At 40.0% G+C, this 18,140-nt stretch overlaps 1 protein-coding gene across 1 annotated transcript in view; it reads left to right on the top strand.

The window, feature by feature from the left end:
- Positions 1-18,140, top strand: part of stxbp4 (syntaxin binding protein 4) — a 66,177-nt gene that overhangs the window by 22,983 nt on the left and 25,054 nt on the right. The window contains exons 12-19 of the mRNA XM_036528933.1: positions 4,415-4,512; positions 5,204-5,300; positions 5,757-5,878; positions 6,145-6,234; positions 6,780-6,845; positions 15,153-15,329; positions 16,599-16,715; positions 17,679-17,728. Of these exons, the coding sequence (XP_036384826.1) occupies positions 4,415-4,512; positions 5,204-5,300; positions 5,757-5,878; positions 6,145-6,234; positions 6,780-6,845; positions 15,153-15,329; positions 16,599-16,715; positions 17,679-17,728 (817 nt within the window). The remainder of the gene's footprint in view (positions 1-4,414; positions 4,513-5,203; positions 5,301-5,756; positions 5,879-6,144; positions 6,235-6,779; positions 6,846-15,152; positions 15,330-16,598; positions 16,716-17,678; positions 17,729-18,140) is intronic.

Genomic DNA, 18,140 nt, shown 5'->3' with positions numbered 1-18,140 from the left:
TATTTTCTACCAAGAAATAGCCTGTTTCGGATTGTTACCAATGTCATCCACCTGTTTCTTTTATGTAAGTGCCCAAGATGCTGCTGACAATGCCAAGATGAGTGATCATCTTCTTCACCTTGTTGGATGCAAGAGGGCTGAATATTCAGCAGTGATGCTCTGCTTCCTGCATGCCATTCGCATGTCTTCTGCTGTCTGTTTCAGCTCTGCTCAAATCCTGCAAAAATAAGATAAATCTCAGCCAGTATGGCATGTGTTCAGCATTTATTATGCTTTTTATTGTTATTGTTTTGTTGGTGGTTGTAGGATTATAATACACTATTGGATTTATTGTAATTGTGGCATTAGCTGCATTTTACCTTCAGTGATCCACCTGGACTTAAAATCAGATCAGCTCGACAGACAGATACTGCCAGGTATGTTTATGTCTGCCACTTTCAGGAGGCACTGATGCATGGCAAGTGGAGAGTATGACATTAGCGTGACACAAGAAGACAGAACTGTATTTGTGAATACATTTGTGTTTGAAGTACGCACAGGTACTGTGTGACTGCTTGTGTTATTGATCACAACTGTGGAAATGTCAATGCTCTGAGTTATCCGAGAATGATATTTGTTCTCACCTTTACCAAAGCATATCTCTCTGAATTCTACTGACATGACCTCATGTCAGTAGAATTCAGACAAGGGAAAAGAAGTTTGATTAAGCGCATAATGCAAACAGAGGATTTTTTTTTTTCTTGTGAATAATGGTATTTGAGCTGGGACCCAGCTGTTTCTGACCAGTTGGCTCTATTTGTCCCAGAGAATCTCTCTGATAGTCCAAAGGTGTGGTGGAGATGTAGAATGCATAATAGTGCAAGGATGAAATGAAGTGAAGTGCAGTGGAGCTCTGGAGTTCCCTGGGGAGAAATGCTAGACATTCCAGCACAGTGTGTCTCCACCCTGCTTCAGTACATTAACCCCTGAGGGATAGCCACAGGAAACTGTCATTTGACTTGCCAGACTGCATTTCAAGCAGGAGACATATCTGTGTCACATAGAGGTGCACGAACTAGTCAAAGAGACTTATGTTTTTAAAACCACTCGTTTACTCATGCCCCCTACATCATATCAAAGGTACATCATTTAGGTACTGAGTGGGTTGTTTCTTTTGTTGAGATCAGGATCTGAGTTAGGTTTGATTATCTTGTCACTGCTGCACCCTCCATGAAAAATACATGATGAGGCCGATATCCATTCCCTTGTTTTGACCGTATTAAGTGTGTGCTCCTATTCATTGTAACATAATTGTATTCTGTGCTTCCCTTAGCCATTTATAACTGTTTAAAATAGCTTTTTCTCACACTTTTGGTGGACCCTCAGGATGATAAAATGAATCACTCGCTAACCATCCATACTTTGTTAGGAGGTGAGGGATGACACTGCGGGTAACCTTGGCCTGGAATGCTTACAGGAATAAGCGGAGGAGCTGTGTTGCTGTGCTGCGTGAGTGTGAGCACCTTGTGGCTCAATGCCTGCGCTGCAGGGCACTTTGGACTATCTCATGGCTTTTGTTCAGAAGGCCCCCCTGTTCTCTTCTGTTCCCCTGCCTTTGGGAGGCCCTGCACCAGCCTGTGCAGCTGAGGGGGCGAGGGCTACTCATGCTGAGACTCAAAGGTTTTTTTTTGCACAGGCATGATAAAGAATTACACCACTAGTCTTAGCTCTGTGTGTGAATGTGCTTTTGTGTGCTTGCTTACGTGTGTGTATGTGGAGAGAGAAAGTCATCCTCACCAGGAGGAGGAGAGTAGGATGCAATGATCTGTGCCAGCCAGTGGGTGGATGCTTCTTCATGTGTACCAGTTTAGCCCAGCTACACTGTAGCCCCTGCAGAAGCAATATGATCAACCTCATTGCTGTTTCCTGTCATAGAGACACAAGCATTTGTAAGAGAACTATCGCTGACCCTGGCTTTTCTGCTCTTGATGCAGTGGACCAAGCAGGGGTGGTGTTGATTTTTTTAAAATAGTAAAATGACCTTCCTTGGAGGTTTCCTCTTGAAAAGGGTTGGAAATCACATAGGTCAACAGACCATCATTTAGTTAGTTTCATACGGTTCATTTAAAGGTAATTCCTTAAGATCCGATTTTCGTTTGGTGTATACTATTCTTACTGATTTTGACAATCATGGAAGATAAGTAAAAACTGACATGATAAATAAAACGCTTCACACAGATATTTACACATCAGGCAGTTCAGTGTCTGTAGACATTGCCATAAACTTTACAGCCTTAACACTGTGATTTTTTAAAGTGTTTCTAAGACAGAGTATTGCATTTAGCAAATTAAATGCAGTGCCCTATGAATTCCATTCATCAAAATTTAGAAATAAACATATGCAATTGAGTGTTCATTTCAAATGATTCTGTAATGGTAATTCCGTATTGTAAGGCTTATTGTACCAGTGTTAGAACAAATCGCATACATACACAAAGACATGTATTACAATGCACCTAGACTGGTCAGCAAAATATTTATAGATATTTCATCATGATTAGTGTTTATTTTTCACACATTTGCAAGGACATTTGTTGTACATTGAACAGAACAAGGATTTTGTCTGCCACCTAGAATTTTTGTTGCTGGAAAATGGGCCTTGAAAAAAACATTTATGTAATGCCTGGCTATTTGAAGGCTCAGCAGATCAGAGGCAAAAAGGTTAAATGAGAATAGTCCTTGATAATTGTCGTGAGAGTTACATCTCAGGGCTGTTTTCTTGTAAAGGTCTAAAATATCTTGAATAGACCTATAGAAAGCAGTCTTGGTCAATTAGCACATTTAATGTATTTGACTCCTCATTTCTGAGACACTCATAATAATACAGCACTTAAAAATTAAACTGAACTCTTTTTTTAATAATTAGACCTAGAACCCAAGGAGAGTAATTGCAGTTGTTTGTGCTACAATTAGGCTTGAGGGAAGGTTCTGATGTTGCACCATGCATCTGAGAGCTATTGTTTTGTGAGGGTGGTTTATATATTTATCTAAAGATATAAAGTGGCAGCAGTACGCAAAGGCACACATTCATTTCAGTTCTTGTCCTTAACATCGAATCACAGATTTAAGCACCTGTTACTTTTCAGCGTCACACAATATCACAAGCCCGCTTAAAGAATTTCATCATTAAAGAAGGATGTTGTGTGTGAAACATAACACTTCCTTGTCCTCTGTGTATATATACGGGCAGAGGTGTAGCACAGTGGTTAAGGAGCAGGACTTTCCCCACTGGGGCGCTTTATATATATAAAGAATGAGAACTGCATAAAATGTGTTCATCACTGAGAGATAAGCAAGAAACACGCTGCGGTTAGCTTTAATCTGGGCTTGAGTGTAGTGCGGATTCTGTGCTGCAGAAGTCATTGCGCTCTTACATAGAGCTGAGCTGGAGACAAGGGACAGATGGCGCATTGGCGAGTTGCTGGGTGAAGGAAGTGAGGGAGGCAGGGAGGCGGCTGCCAGACTGCTCATTTGGAAGGTGTTGAACATCCTGCCTGTCTGTGAAATAACAACGGTGAACAGCATGCTGACACCAGAGGAATTCCGTGTCGCCCAAACAGATCCGAATGACGCTCTCACCTTTATTTATTTATTTATTTATTTATTTATTATTTTTTTCTTTTTAAATGGGTGGGTGTGTGCCTAGATGACACTGATACCATTTGTTTCATGGAAGCGAAGTTCATTCGTTCTGTTCAGTGCCCACTCCTGAAGTGTTGCTTGTGGTGTCAGAATAGTAGGAAATTCTTGGTGACAGCAAAGATGGTGCATGGGGAGACATTTTAAAGCATTTCGTCATGAAAAGCAAACTCAAATTCGGACTGCTGTCTTGCTTCCCAATCTGTGCATTGCAGTCTCTAAAAACTGTAGCTGTTAAACGATACCTCCACATGCACCTCTTTTTTTCATTAATTTAATTTGCATTTTTAGATGTATAACAAGTAACAGCAGTTCTGTAAGTAAGCCCTGGCAGAATAATTTTCAGGGGGAATCTGGCTGGTGACTGAAAGCTCAGTCCAGACCATATCATTGGTTGGCAGCAATGTGAACTGGAAGTGCTCTGCTCTTGCATTTTTGCATTCTTCATTGGCACAGCATCGCTTTAAACCCGAGATTTTCTCCTCACACTCCCATCAAGCAGGTCACCTACTATCTTGTTACATTAGTCAGTTAGTTCAAAAGTTAGAATGCCAAGGCCCTTTGTGGATCAAATCTATTCAATACATTCACACAAAACCACTGTAAAGGGCAGTTTTCTTTTCAGCAGATGTCTATCTATCGACTTTTTGCTTATGCCTTCAGTCATTGCTTAGTAGTGGTTCTGCCCCTAGGTTGAGATTGAGAATGTTTCACAAAAGGCTTCTTTCTTCAACAGATCCTGTTTCTGCCAGTCAGACAGCAAACAGTTCGTCCACACAGCGGAAAGTTTCTCTCAGCTCCAGCAGCCGTCTAAAGCTGGAAAAGTTGGAGCAGGTCAGTCCCCATTGTCCCAAAGTTTAGAAATGATTGCTGTTGCGCAATCGCCACCTATGCTTATCCTCCATGGGTCAAACTAAACAAAACAAATGACTGCCAATTATGGCTGGGTTAAGTGAAGGTTGCCCATCTAGCTGTGGATAACGCTTAACGACTCTGCCAGCTTTCAGCAGATGCATCACTCGATAAACTGGTATGATTGGGTCGCTGTGGGGGAGAGGCTTGATCGAATACCTTCCCATTGCTGATCTGATGTTACAGCAACAGCTCATTCCCAAACCTCCCATAATGCTGTGTGAAAATCAATATGGTCAGAGAGCAGTACCAGTGTGCTCTGTCACACCAGGGACTATTGCCCAGGCCTCCACAGCTCATTACCAGCTCTGTTCACCTGAGGTGGGGGGAAAGGTAGGCCCCTTTGGTATAAGGAGTGTTTACCAGTGTTACCACTACTGCGAGGGAGTCCATATATTGATCTTCGTAAAATTCTGGAGAGCAACTAAAAAAATCTACAGTATTGGGGCTTTATGCAAGGATGCATAGTCATTCACTTGGATTGATTATGCAATGGTATACTGTGCAGTTCACTGAATTAAGACGAGCAGGGAACCTCTACATGTCGCTTCTTGAGCTCAATGAAGCAAACTTGTGGAAAGCCTGTCTGATGACTTGGTGGCTGTGATCGTAGGCCCTGGCATACCTGGGAATAACACCAACAGAGGCACAGAGGAACACACTGAGAGAGAGGCTGCGCACAGATCCAGCTGGTACAGTGGCCTACGGAGGTAAGAGAAAAACCCTCACTGTGCTGATCATTCCTTGCCTCTGCTGACCTGAACCCCCCGGTCTGGAACTTACTGTAAATCAGATACCCCCAATTAATCCTGTTCTTACATTGTAATTTGGGGGTGGGGTGGGGAGGGGCTTGTTTTTTGCTAAATAATTCTGAGATAGTGTGTTTTCAGCAAGAGGAAATGGAGTATGCACAAGTATGAGATAATTATGCAAACAGTACACACATTGCTGAAAAAGGTTCCATTAAAATGATTGTGTGTAATTATTATGCATACTATATTAGATGTGCCTAATCCCTGTCTGACTATGTGCCATTGCAAAAAAGAACCAGACCTGCTCATTCATCTCACTGGGTGCTGATCTTCCTCAGATATTTGCATAGCCGCTGTACATTCAGCTTGTAAATAACAAATCTAATTATGCCATTTAATGTGGTTTCTGCCTAGACTTTGAGGCCGTTACTCGAGAGCTCTTCAAGTTGCAGATCAACGAGTCTGGACTTGATCAAGGGGTAACAAGGTTTGCATCAGATGATCTCACAAACCTTTTGGAACCAACGCATGTGCGGGTAGGTACTGCTAAGCAGGAATAAAAGCAGTCAATAACAGTACTTAAAAGTGAACACTAATATAGCAGCAAAGACAACTGGTAAGTGCAGGGACAGGCTACCTATATATTGCATGTTCTTTTGTCTTAATATATTGTCTTCATTTTTTGTCATAGACTGATTAATTAGTGCTGTCACAACCAGAGAGGAGTTAAGCAGACATCACATCAATATGTTTTAGTGGAGGCATTGCAAATGTATGCAAGTGTGTGTGCTGGGTATCTCAGGTTTCTACATCAGACTCTGACGACCTTGAAGAAATGGAGAGACTAAGAAAAGACCACATTGAAGCTTTGAGAGAAATAAAGAAGCTTCAGGTAACAGAGAACTCAAAGATGTTTATGAATAATTCTACCTTACTTTCCAACAAGAAACTTTACTTTGTGCAGTTCTAGGAAAATTAGACAAAGGTTACAACAAATAATCATAACATTCTGTGTGTACAACTTTTCCATGTAAAAGGCACAAAAATATGGTATATCTTGACTAAAACAGTTGAATATGTTGGAAAGTGTGAAACAAGCCCCTGTTTAAGGAGCCTCTGTTTAATAGTCATTAACTGAACTGTGCCATTATCAATGACTATCACATTCTTTCAAAAAAGAGCAAAACCAGGTTTATTTATATGCTACACAGCATTTTTCTTTTTTATTGTTTATTTTTGTCTGCTGGCACCACACAGAACACTTAACCTACTTGTGGACTGAGGAGCTAAATCCTACATGTCCTTTTCAAGTTTCCCTCTCCTGCATTTTACAATAATGTGTCTGATTCAACAAGAATAAACTTGGCCTGTGAGGCTAGAATCTGCGTGATCGGGTCAACACTGAATAGTTTTTTTCTTCTGTATTGAACTGAATAGGATCAGCTGGCTGAGTCAGAAAGCCTCCATCGTCAAATGCAAGAGGAGCTGGTGAAAGTTAAGCAGGTAAATGGGAAGCTCCTGGTGGTGATCATTTGTGTTTGTTCATGTGGTTTGGCACATGGGCTGTTGGATGGCTGCTGGGTGTGCAAGGGCTTATAGACAGGGCAGTCACTAGGGGGAGCTCTGCTCACACACCATCCCGGGAGGAGCTGCTCTGTGGTGTGAGGGGTCTGAAACCTGACACCGGTCTCGCCCCAGCCCAGCCCCCTTTACTGGGACACTGTGTTCTGGGACAGAGCAATGGGGGCTCTAGAGTTTGATATCTTATCTGTATGTCTAAACACCAGAGAACACTCAATATGACAGTTTTTAAACAGTATTGTCTGATGACACTGCATGATTGACACTGCAAAACAAACACTTAGACAGGGTGTGCATTTACTCACAACTCTTTAACTTCTATTTTGATGTTGAATTCTGCTATTAAAATTAGTAATGTTTGCTAGAGCTGATTTCAGTGCTGTGCCTTTTTCATTTTTTTTTTCATCAAATGATGACACAAAATGAAATTTTTATTTTTGCTCACTTCAGGATTTTCTGCCTTTCCCCTCTGTAAGGAGAGAGATAAATCTCTGCCTGTTGTTGAAACTACTTATCCAGAAAATACAATAAAACAAAACACACATACATGGGGGTAAGACATTGTTTTCTTAGCCTACATTTACTTCAGGAAGAGATTATGCAATGGTGAAAAGACAGGCAACAGGTGCCACACCAGGCAGTAGACACTGCTATTCTAGAGCATGTAGTGTGATGCCTAGGGGTTTTGCATGTTCTGTACAGTTCTCTCAGCAAAGCTCCAATCTCTGGGACTGATCAACGCCACATCAAAGATTACCCAAACCGCTGCCCCCAGGGCTGCAGATGAGCCTCTCTGTGATTGGAAATGCACAGAATGCTGTGGCAAATATGCACATAGTGCAGGGGAGCTCACAATTTCTGACCCCTGAATGGAATGCAGTTTATCACAAGAGAACTTTGGGCTGTAATGAATTTCATACTTTAGCACGTGTTTTGACAGCAGCAAGTTGTGCAGCTTTTTCTGTGTGCACAGAGAGGGGTGTGGAGGTGGGAGGAGTGCAGGGCCTGTGTTGCTGTATTCTTCCAAAGGATAATAATGTCTCCAACATGCTGTGCAGCTGAGTTTTGTGTAGGTGGATTTTGCTTATTTCATTGAGTAGCAGATTAAAGGTCCACCCCTGGCATGTCTTTTAGGTTGATACTTGGCACCCAAGAAACCCTTGGAGCTAACTGTGAAAAGGACACTGCAGTTTCAGTATGTTGACTTATCACAGTAATAGTGCTTTCACACATTTTCCCTGGGATCTTTAACCATAATACATATTATATTTCATCAAAAGAATGAAAACTGCCTATGTGTAAAGTGTGAGGCAAGGGGTGAAGTCCATCAAAAGGACTAATATAGGTTGTTTGACCAAAATGTTTTTACTTCAACCCTTGCACGTGGCATTCCACCCCGGTGCACTAATGGCTACCTCTTAGCCTGTTGTTGGCTTGCAGGTGCAGAATCAATCATTATGTTACTGTATATCCAAAATAAAGAGATAAGAGAAGGTTCTATTTCCATTTTCAAGTAATAGCACTGTTGCTGAGGCAAATAAATCTGACAAACTAGATCAACAGGTTGCTGACCAACTTGATTGCTCAATAAACCTGGCAGCAATTTTAATAAAGGGGTTTAAATTTGATTTGCTGTTTGACACTGATGCTGACGCTGTTTTGTTTTTTTGTTTTTTTTAATTATGTTATTTATTTTGTTTTACTTCAACTTTGAGTTACCCAACAACCTATGATGGCAATTGCTAAAATTAAAGAAAAATTTGAAAAAGAACCAAAAACAAAAAAAAACCCTATCAGTACTTTTGATTGTCTGAAAACAAGAGACTTTTTGGGAATTTTTATGACCAGCAATCAAATGTACTGCATTCAGTTGGAGTTATCACTTGCTGAGCAGATTTGAGCAAATGTCAGGTCACAGCAGGACCTGAAGTTTTACTTTCCTCAGCCAGTAGCAATCATTATTCTTGCTGCTTTAGTGTTAAAGAAATGTAAAAAGCCTTTTGATTGTAAAATAACATTTTAAATAGTTATTGTGCAGAAGTATTATCTTTTAATCTGAAAGATTATATATATGTGTGTGTGTGTGTTAATTGACGATGATACTGCAGAAGCTGGGAAGTGTGTGTATTGTAGTCAGCATACTACACTGTTGTTATGATTGATTGGTTGGACGATGTCTGCAAGTTAATCAATTGATTGACCACCTCGTAAATGTAGCTGGCTGCTGACATTTAACAGTCAATCTTCAGATGCATTCTGTGAAATAATCCATCACATTTGAGGTGGATTAAAATTGAAGTCAGCCTTTTCACAGTTCAGTAGATACTTTGTGGTTTTTTTGTATATCGCTATGATACTGTTTTCTAACTTTCTGTTATTTAAGCACTGCCAACACTATGATGCTTCATTATGATGAAGTTACCTCATTACAGTATTGTATCAGACTGTACTGTAGTATTGAAGTATACAAAATCAATTATTAAAGGTTGAAGGTTACATAATTGCCATAGATCTGTTAAGTTACACAATGAGGACAAGGATCTAATTAACCTTATGTGATTGCTTTGGCACTACACTTCCCTGTCATGTCATTAGAGGCTTTTCTTTGTGTCCACAGTAACTCCGTTGAATACATATGTACACTTGTACCCAAGCTATAACTTTTAAGTGTTTTCCTGCAAGTAGGAAAAGACACAGTGTGATTACATCAGTGAACATTTAATGTCTCAATTTTCTGAATTGGTCTCAGGTACTTTTAATATGATTGTTGAGTTTTATACTGTGGACTTGCCAGGATTGGTCTCCACTTGGATTATTCTTATCTCCACGGTTTGATAGCAGTATTTAACCACATTTCGTCAATAGCATGTGTACCCATCAATCTATGGATTAGCCTGGAGAGCAGCGAGGTGTATTGATGAGGCACCTGCATTCTGTAATTGGAAAGTTGTAGGTTTAAACCCAGTTTGGGATGTGCTGTGGTACTCATGAGCATGGTAGTACTCCTAAATTGCCTCAAAAAACAATAGTGCCTTATTAGTGAAAAAGATATAAACATTTTGAGCTATAGAAGTTGCCCTTGATGAGGGCATCCAGAAGCAAATGAATTTTAGAAGGTAAAACAGAAAAAAATTAAATGTTTTTTTAATTACAGCATGAACATGGCAGGGTAAACTATTATACATTACGTAATCAAAATTGTTCCAAGCTTTTGAACAAGAGACTGAAAAAATATTGTGAGTATTCGACTGAATGTGTGCATTTAAGCTTCAGACCCAGATATGAAAATAAGAACGCTACATTTACTTCAAGAAAGTTAATGGTAGCAATCACTGCTGAAGATGTTGCTCATGTTTCTATGGGGCCAGACTTTAACAGCAGGTATTGTTTTGTAACAAGAGCCCCAGGAGCAGCAGGAGAAAGGGAAGCTTCAGGAGTTTGAATTTCAGAAAACAAGTTTAAAGCTGAAGCCCTGTGCCAGGCAGACCTGTTTGATCAGCTCACACCAGGCCAGTGAAAATATCCTGCCTCGCTGAAGGGAACTGGAGATGGATGAACTGGCTGGCATATTTTCTACTTATTATTACAGGGTCAGAGCAACCTGCCTCCCCTGCTCGCAGCAATCCTTTTCTGGGCTCAGACCTGCAGCGTCTCAGCTGCGCTCCCACAGCACCACGCTGTGCTCCATTTGGTACCCGAACCCTTTGAAAGGCCATCCCAAAGGAGAGCGGCAAAAGCCCACCAGTGCAGAAGAGCATGTCAGAGGACATTTTAATCCCCGCCAGTGTTGCGCCGCTGACTTGATCTCGATCGCCAGCCTCTCTGGACCTTTTTCTGCTTTGCACTTGCGCTGGCACTGCCTCCTGTCTCTTGCGTTTTTCATTAGCGAGACAAGTGGGCAGAGGGTTCCATCAGTGCTAAAGGAATGTGAGCAATTAAGTCCCTCATGCAAGCCGCGCATATCCTGTACTAACCAGTTTCATCTGTCCTGGAGCATAACTGAATGCCAGGGGTCCAAGGACCATACCCTGCATGATCTTGTATCTTTGAGACGCTGCTGTATCTGCTCTCTTTAACACAATGTGGGCCAAACTTGGCAGACATTAAAGATTAGGGGAAAAAAAAGCTGATTTCATAATGTCTTAGTGGAGTTGTTGCCAGTATCTCATAACTCGTATTTATACAAGCATGAAAAATGGACAGCTTATAATAGATAGATATAATTGGAAGGCTGTGCTGAGGTAAATAGTGGATGTTTCCAGATTCCTTTGGTTCCTGCATGAGCTGCTTGTCTGGAATTCTGCACTTGATTACGCAGTGAACCATGGGAGTTATTGTGCTGAGCATTTGATTTATACTACTAACAGAAGAGAGCCCTGTTTAAGCATACTGTTGTACAATGACTGAATAGAAACAAAATGAATTTGTATCATACTGCAGAAAACTAGGTATCGGTATGAAATATGGAAATTACCAATGATATTTTCCAGTTACCTGTCCTGTGCCAGTGTTACTGTTACGAGTTTCAGTCATTTTGAAGTGGAAGGAACTCCACTTCAAAATGTGCTATTAGAGACAGCACTGTAATGCCAGCCCTATCCTGTCATGATATCCTCATAAGTCACTGTGGATGTGAATGTCTGTCACATGAATAAATAAACCAATGGTTTAATGGCATCCTGTTTTGTGAACCTTTGTCCTGACTGTTTTCTAACAATTATTTGCGTCATAGCAGGGTAATTTGTGTATTCCTGTCTACTCTGCTTGTGAACAGATTTGTTGCTTGAGTGGGTGCTGCTCATACTGGAGCAGGCCTGTGTGGTTATCTAAAAATAAATACTTCAGTGTGACCTACATTTTCCTCAGAGTGAGGGGCATGTCATACTAGGCGACGTGCTGCTAAAACCACCATGTGACTCTTTACAAGGGCTACAATGCATTGGCAGGATTCTGTGGTTTCCCTGGGTTTTGCTTGGCATATGTGCCAGGGGGATGTCATATTCCATTGTATATTGCATCCATATGCCTTGTTGTAACCTACTTCTCCGTTTCTTCAATTCTTATTTGAGGAATTACTGCCAATATCCATATATGTAATGCATTAGAGCATATCCTTATCACAACCAACTTATTCTTTCACATGCCATGGAAAATGCACTAGGAATGGATTTAGATCATGGCGTTGCTTTCCGTCTCCTTTGTGGTGCTTGATCTGATGACCTGAGACTCACAGTGGATAATAAGGGTGATGCCTTTGATCTAAACTGAATGTGGAATCTTTCTTGGCTTGGCTAATTGTGGTCGTCCTTTTCATCATTTTAAATGGTGATAAAATTAGGATTTGTGTTAAATGTGGATGTGTGTTTGCTATCTCTTCTGTATGTTCGCCTTAATTTTCTAATTTTGCACATTGAGGAGTGTGTTTTTCCTTTCCTATGCCTTCTCTTATGCTAGGATAGTCTAAGAAAATGGGTCCTTTGTAATTCACACACAGGGTTGAAGAGGCACGTAGCATTCGACCAGCCAGTGTTCTAATTGGTCATTGCTCCTAGTTCCCCCCTCTGCTCTGCTCTTGACGGGTGGGGGGGGGGGGGGGGGGGTGGACAGGCTATCTGCAGTTTCCTAGGATACAATCAAAGGAGGATGATGTCGATCATGGAGGTAAATCAGTATGAGAGTCTTATCTCCCTCCTGCCCTTTCTCCTTCCATTTCAGGGGACAGATATCAGGCTTGCATAATTGCACACAGTTAAAAGCAGGACAAATGACCTGCAAACACTCTTCCATCAGACATTAGTGTGGATTGGATGTTACTGTCAATGTACTGTTTGCTCTGGCTGCCCATGCTCTGTTGTGTTTATAATATTGCTGGAGTGCTTTATGCCTAGATAAAAGGGAGTAATGAAGTTCCATTAGAGCCTCGAGAGGCAAGTCTAGTGCTGACTTGCCTACTTCTAATCATTGGCTTTCTGTTTAAGATGAGAATGTACAGGAAAAGAACAACTGGCAACGAAGGGGAAAAACAATATAAAGGGTTGTTCTCAGAGAACAACCATTTGTATTCAAATACCTTTTGTATTTCTACAGTATATGTGTAAAATACTTATAAACAGAATAAAGGAATGCAGGACATGTGCAGTACATGATATGACCTTTAAGAACCAATGACTTTGTGGCATATGGTGCCATTAAGTAAATTAAACACATTAGCTAAAGATGAAAGGCTTATTCAAACTTACACCTTGTTTCATCAGCCTCACCAGGCTGATCCGCAGCTCTCAATACATCCTAACGTTCAGCATTTTGTCAGCCATTCAATACCCAAGAAGAAGAAGATAGTGGCTTTTTTAGGGTTGCTGTCATAAGTGTCAGTATAATCCCATGCGAAAATGAAATATATTGTAATATATTGTGAAATATGTTGTTTGGCCCTTGAATATCTTTTTCAAATACATTTAAAATATGCTAAGCAGAAATGTATTACAATATAACGAAAACTTCAATGTTTTACATATTTTCAATATATTGATTTAGCGATGAAATACATTTTCAACATATTATTATTTGTATGGAGTAGAAGCTTGGACTGAGGATACAACTTGTGAATCCCAATATAAATAAACCTAGAGCACTGCATCTTTAATCTCATTCAAAACAGTGGTGGGTGCTTTTTTATATATTTATATATTTTATGCAAATAAAGATTCACACGGCAAATAAACAAAACCTCAGAAAGTGTTCAGCTTTGGAAAGCAGCAGGTGCTAATTAGCTTCATATAATGAAACTGGAAGTACACAGCCAGAGCCCTTGCATTCAATATATTAAATATAATTATTTATCTTCCCAAGCAAGGCAAAGAACATCCTCCATAATTGCATTGCTATTTTTACTACTGCGACCTTATGCTGGTTATAGATTCTCTAATTGGCGTTTAAAGAAAAAATGATTTTTTTTCTGGTGAGACAACAAATTCATTATTAAGAGCAACACCAAGTCATTGTAATTTAAAAGGTTCTTATCCTGAGTCCATGAGTGCCATACTTTTATTAATTTGTATTGACACTGCTTTGAAACATGTCTGTGATTGCTCATTGATGTGTCATCTCATCATTTGCCTGGCTCTGCTTTTCTGTCTGGATCTGTTCTGTGCTGAATCTCAAGTGGCTGTTTTGCAGGTCTGAATACAAACATAATTTCAATGCCTGATTATTTCGGCGTGAAAATGTCAAAAAAATATGCTGTAAACAATTGGATATAATAATATAATTTTTCAGGCCATTATTTCTAATCACTATGGTAGTTCACAAAATTTCACAGTGAATCTAAAAAAGTATTAATATTTGTATTGTTCCACCATTATTGTCATTCATTTCAGTGGTCACCAAACTGGCATTGTGGTGTCAAAATAATTGTGACAAAAATAATTTGTGTGAAAAGATTTAATACTTGTTTGGATTCATGGCTCAGGGTGAGTACTAAAACCCAGAGAAATATACAAATTAGGTCGCCCTGTGTGGAGTTTTCTGGTTAACTGTCCTTTATGAATGTGACAGACATTAACACAAAGTACAATGCCATCATGCTCCATGGCAGATCCATGTTGTAAGCCCAACACCACCCTGCAATTTTTCACTGTCCTCTCTGGACAACAGAAAAAACAAAGAAAATGAATCAGTTTCTGTTTATTGTGTTCAGAGGAGACTCGCATTCCCATGAAGGGAAATTGTTGAGGCAACAGGTGAGCATGGGTGCACTCATTACATTCATTGTTTATTGTTTATTTTTTATTGTGTATTGTTTTTATTGTAGCAACTGGTTATTGTAACGTATACCTCAAGAATATCGAAGTGTTGCCAGGTTTTTAGGGCAGCTTTTAACATATGAGCCCCTGTTGTGTAATGGCAGTAATTGTATGCATTTGAACAGAATGGTTTCCTGAAGCTCATTGCTAAGTAAGGTGTCATTTTCCAGGCATGGTTGCTCTTTAAGGTATTGTCTGAAATTAAGATCATTAAACCAGATCTGCAAATAATCCATAAGGGAAAAACAATGCAAAAAACCAGAAAAAAATTCTGGTAGCCCTGTGTCATGACATGCATGTGTGCTGAATGATTAAATGACACGCAGATTTTGGGCAGTGGGCCGCGTTGCAGGCTCTGGCAGGGAGGCCTCCAGGACATGAGCTTACAGTGGAATTCTTCTGCTTGTGTGATTTAACTCCTGCACAGGAAGCAAAAGCTGCAGCGGAGCAGAGCAAGGCTCTACGGACCCGGATCCACCTGGCAGAGGCAGCTCAGAAGCAGGCCCGTGGCATGGAGATGGATTACGAAGAGGTCATCCACCTGCTGGAGGCAGAGATAGCTGACATGAAGTCTCAACTGGTCGACCAGCCCCCCCACACCACGGTAGTGGGAACGCTGACCTCTCATCTGTTCCTTCCTCTCCATTCTCCCTTGTGCTCTGTTCAAACAGTGTCCAGCCCTGGTTTTCCTTCTCTCTTGTTCCCTGTAAAGTAGGTCACTGTTTGCTTTGTATTATTCAGTAACTGGGATGATATGCAGCGAAGGGTTTAATGTGATCTTTGTGACGTCTATTTAGGCAGTTATTTTTAGAGTTTTTTAAAAAAGCAGGCTAAAAATCGTATAGGTCATTAGAGTATAAAACCCCTCTATAGGTTAACTTTAATATTTGGCACCTGTGACATATTTTGTCTGGAAAGGTGTGATATAGGTTGATATAGGTGTCATTTTACTCTTGACAAACTCTGGTGTTTAACATTACTGCTTTTCGTAACATTGCATTTTTTGCCATGCCCCCCATTAGTGATGATCTGACCTTCAGATGCAAAATGTCATATTTTTGGGAGAGTACTGCTACTGAAAGTATTTAAAATGACATTTGCTCATTTTTCTACTTTTTCAGTGAGTACCAACTATTTTTTCATTCATTTAAGAAAAATTATGAACTAGTAAGCAACACTACTATACCTTCGTACAGCTATACAGCCCGTTCACAAAGATTAATTGGAAATTAATATTTGAACATATTTAGCCAACTGGTGCCTTGAGACAAACATGACATGTTCTGTGTCAATATTAGTCAATCATATACATATCGCTTACTTGTCAATATCATTTTTTTTTAACAGTTTTCAAATGACTCGCTTTGGGTGAGAGAAGAGTTTGAATATAACATATATATATATATATTTGTTCAGAGGAGTGGATGCTCTCTAATGTCTCATTGGGACTTTATGGAAAAACAAAAATAAGTAACAATACTTTAATGATAAAGAAAACTTTTCTCTGATGTAAAATTGAAATGGGCTTATTTTGATATTCAATACTGATGCTTTTACTCCACAGATATTTGATGTTCCCATTGTTTACTTTGCTAATATGAGAACAGGATTTTAAACAACAAAAACGTGGAGGCGTACTCCGGTTAATTTTGGCATATACAGTTGCTAGTGCTCTCTTGCATACAAAATATTTTTTCTTGTAATAAGTGGCACTTAGAACTGTTTAATTGCATTGCAGCCAAAAATAAAGAAGGTCCTATTAACACACATTAACATACATAAAATACATGTTTGGTCTTTGGCTTGTTTATTTTTTTTTAATATGGGGAACAGTGGTGCTATCTGTGTCAGTCTCATTTCTGTGTTTTTACAGGAAGACGCACAGGACCTTAAGAAAAGAATTGCCGTACTGGAGTGTCAGCTACGCAAATCTGAGAGTGCAAAGAAAGGTTTTGAGGTATCCACAGGGAAACTGCTGCAGTTCGTGGAGGTATGTGGTTCAACATGGGTTTGACCTCCAGTGTCTGCAGAGTTAAAAGGTGTGCTGGTAATGTTATTCTACATAGTTTCACCTTCTACAAGGTCACACTGCACAGTTAATTTCTATTGGTCAACAGTTCAGACATCTCATGGTACAAGCTCCCATATATTCAGTATTGTTTGTGTGAATGTTAAGGAATATACAATGTCTTCATAGTCAGTAAATAGACTGCACTGTGAGTTAAGGTACTGCGAGATGGAAAGCAGAAGGTGTGATGACTTTGTGGATTGTGTGTATGTGTGTGTGTGGGGGGATTGGTCATCATGTGTATCAACTGTTATTGTTTCCACTGACCTACCATAGCTGTATGTGTGTCACCAGGTTGTGTGAGGAGCAAAAAAAGGGTATCTTTGGATCATGATGAAAGTCTCGCAAGATATAAGTGACCTTTCCTGGATCATTTGACACTGATTGTACAGTGCAGTCCCCTGCAGAAAATAGCATTACTCAGCCCACCTAGAACACAACTGAATTTAAGAGTCCCTTCAGCACTTAATTTGTGTGCCTACTCTAGGTATTCTGTGGAAGCAAGTCAGATCTGAGGGAAGGGTCGTGAGTTATTCTCAAAATGACAGTATGTAATCTAGGCACATGACACATGTTTAATGTAGACAGTAACATTGATTTCACTCTTGTAAGAATAGGAAAACTCCAGGTCTTGGTCCTCCTACAACTGGCCCAGATTTGTACATTAATATTGTGTAGGGATGTCAAGCTGTAATATTAGGTGCCATGGTGTCAGTGTTTAATGTTGGGATAGGGGTCAAGACAGGCCTGGTAGGTGAAATACTGAATGTATGTGAAAGCAACTAAACCTCATCTCACAGGCACACACACAAAACATCACCGTCACCTTTTGTCATTCAATCATTCATCTTAGCCATGCAAACTGCTCTGCATTTACTTTCACAGATCGTACAAGACTTCCTCAGTGAAAACCAAGCTTCTCTGAGAAATTATAGGTAAGGAATGCATCTTGGCAAACCCTGGATGTTTCTAATGTCTGTCCATTTTGTCCTGATCAAGATTGAGAGTTTTTTCTCCCATAGTATCACGTATATCAGGAAAAAGGAGTATTGTGACAGGCTTTTCTTTTTCTTGGGAACATTTCTTTTGAAAATAACAAATTGCCACAAAATAAGTGAAAAGTGGAGTGGTTCTGATAGAAATTAAGAGACAGGGAGAGGGCTTGATTTGTTAAACTGAGCATTTATGAATCAGCTTTGTAAGGGCTGCTGACCTGGTGTATGCTTGTATTCTGAGACTGTTCCTTTAGACTGCGGCTCATACAACTTTAAATACAACTTGTCTGTTTCTTGTCAGGGAGCTTGGTTTCATTCGGATATAAATGTTAATTGATACTGGTAATGCAAA

Source organism: Megalops cyprinoides, chromosome 1 (genome assembly GCF_013368585.1).
Source record: "Megalops cyprinoides isolate fMegCyp1 chromosome 1, fMegCyp1.pri, whole genome shotgun sequence".
NCBI classification, from domain to species: Eukaryota; Metazoa; Chordata; class Actinopteri; order Elopiformes; family Megalopidae; genus Megalops; species Megalops cyprinoides.
This window is presented reverse-complemented; position numbering and strand designations above follow the sequence as displayed.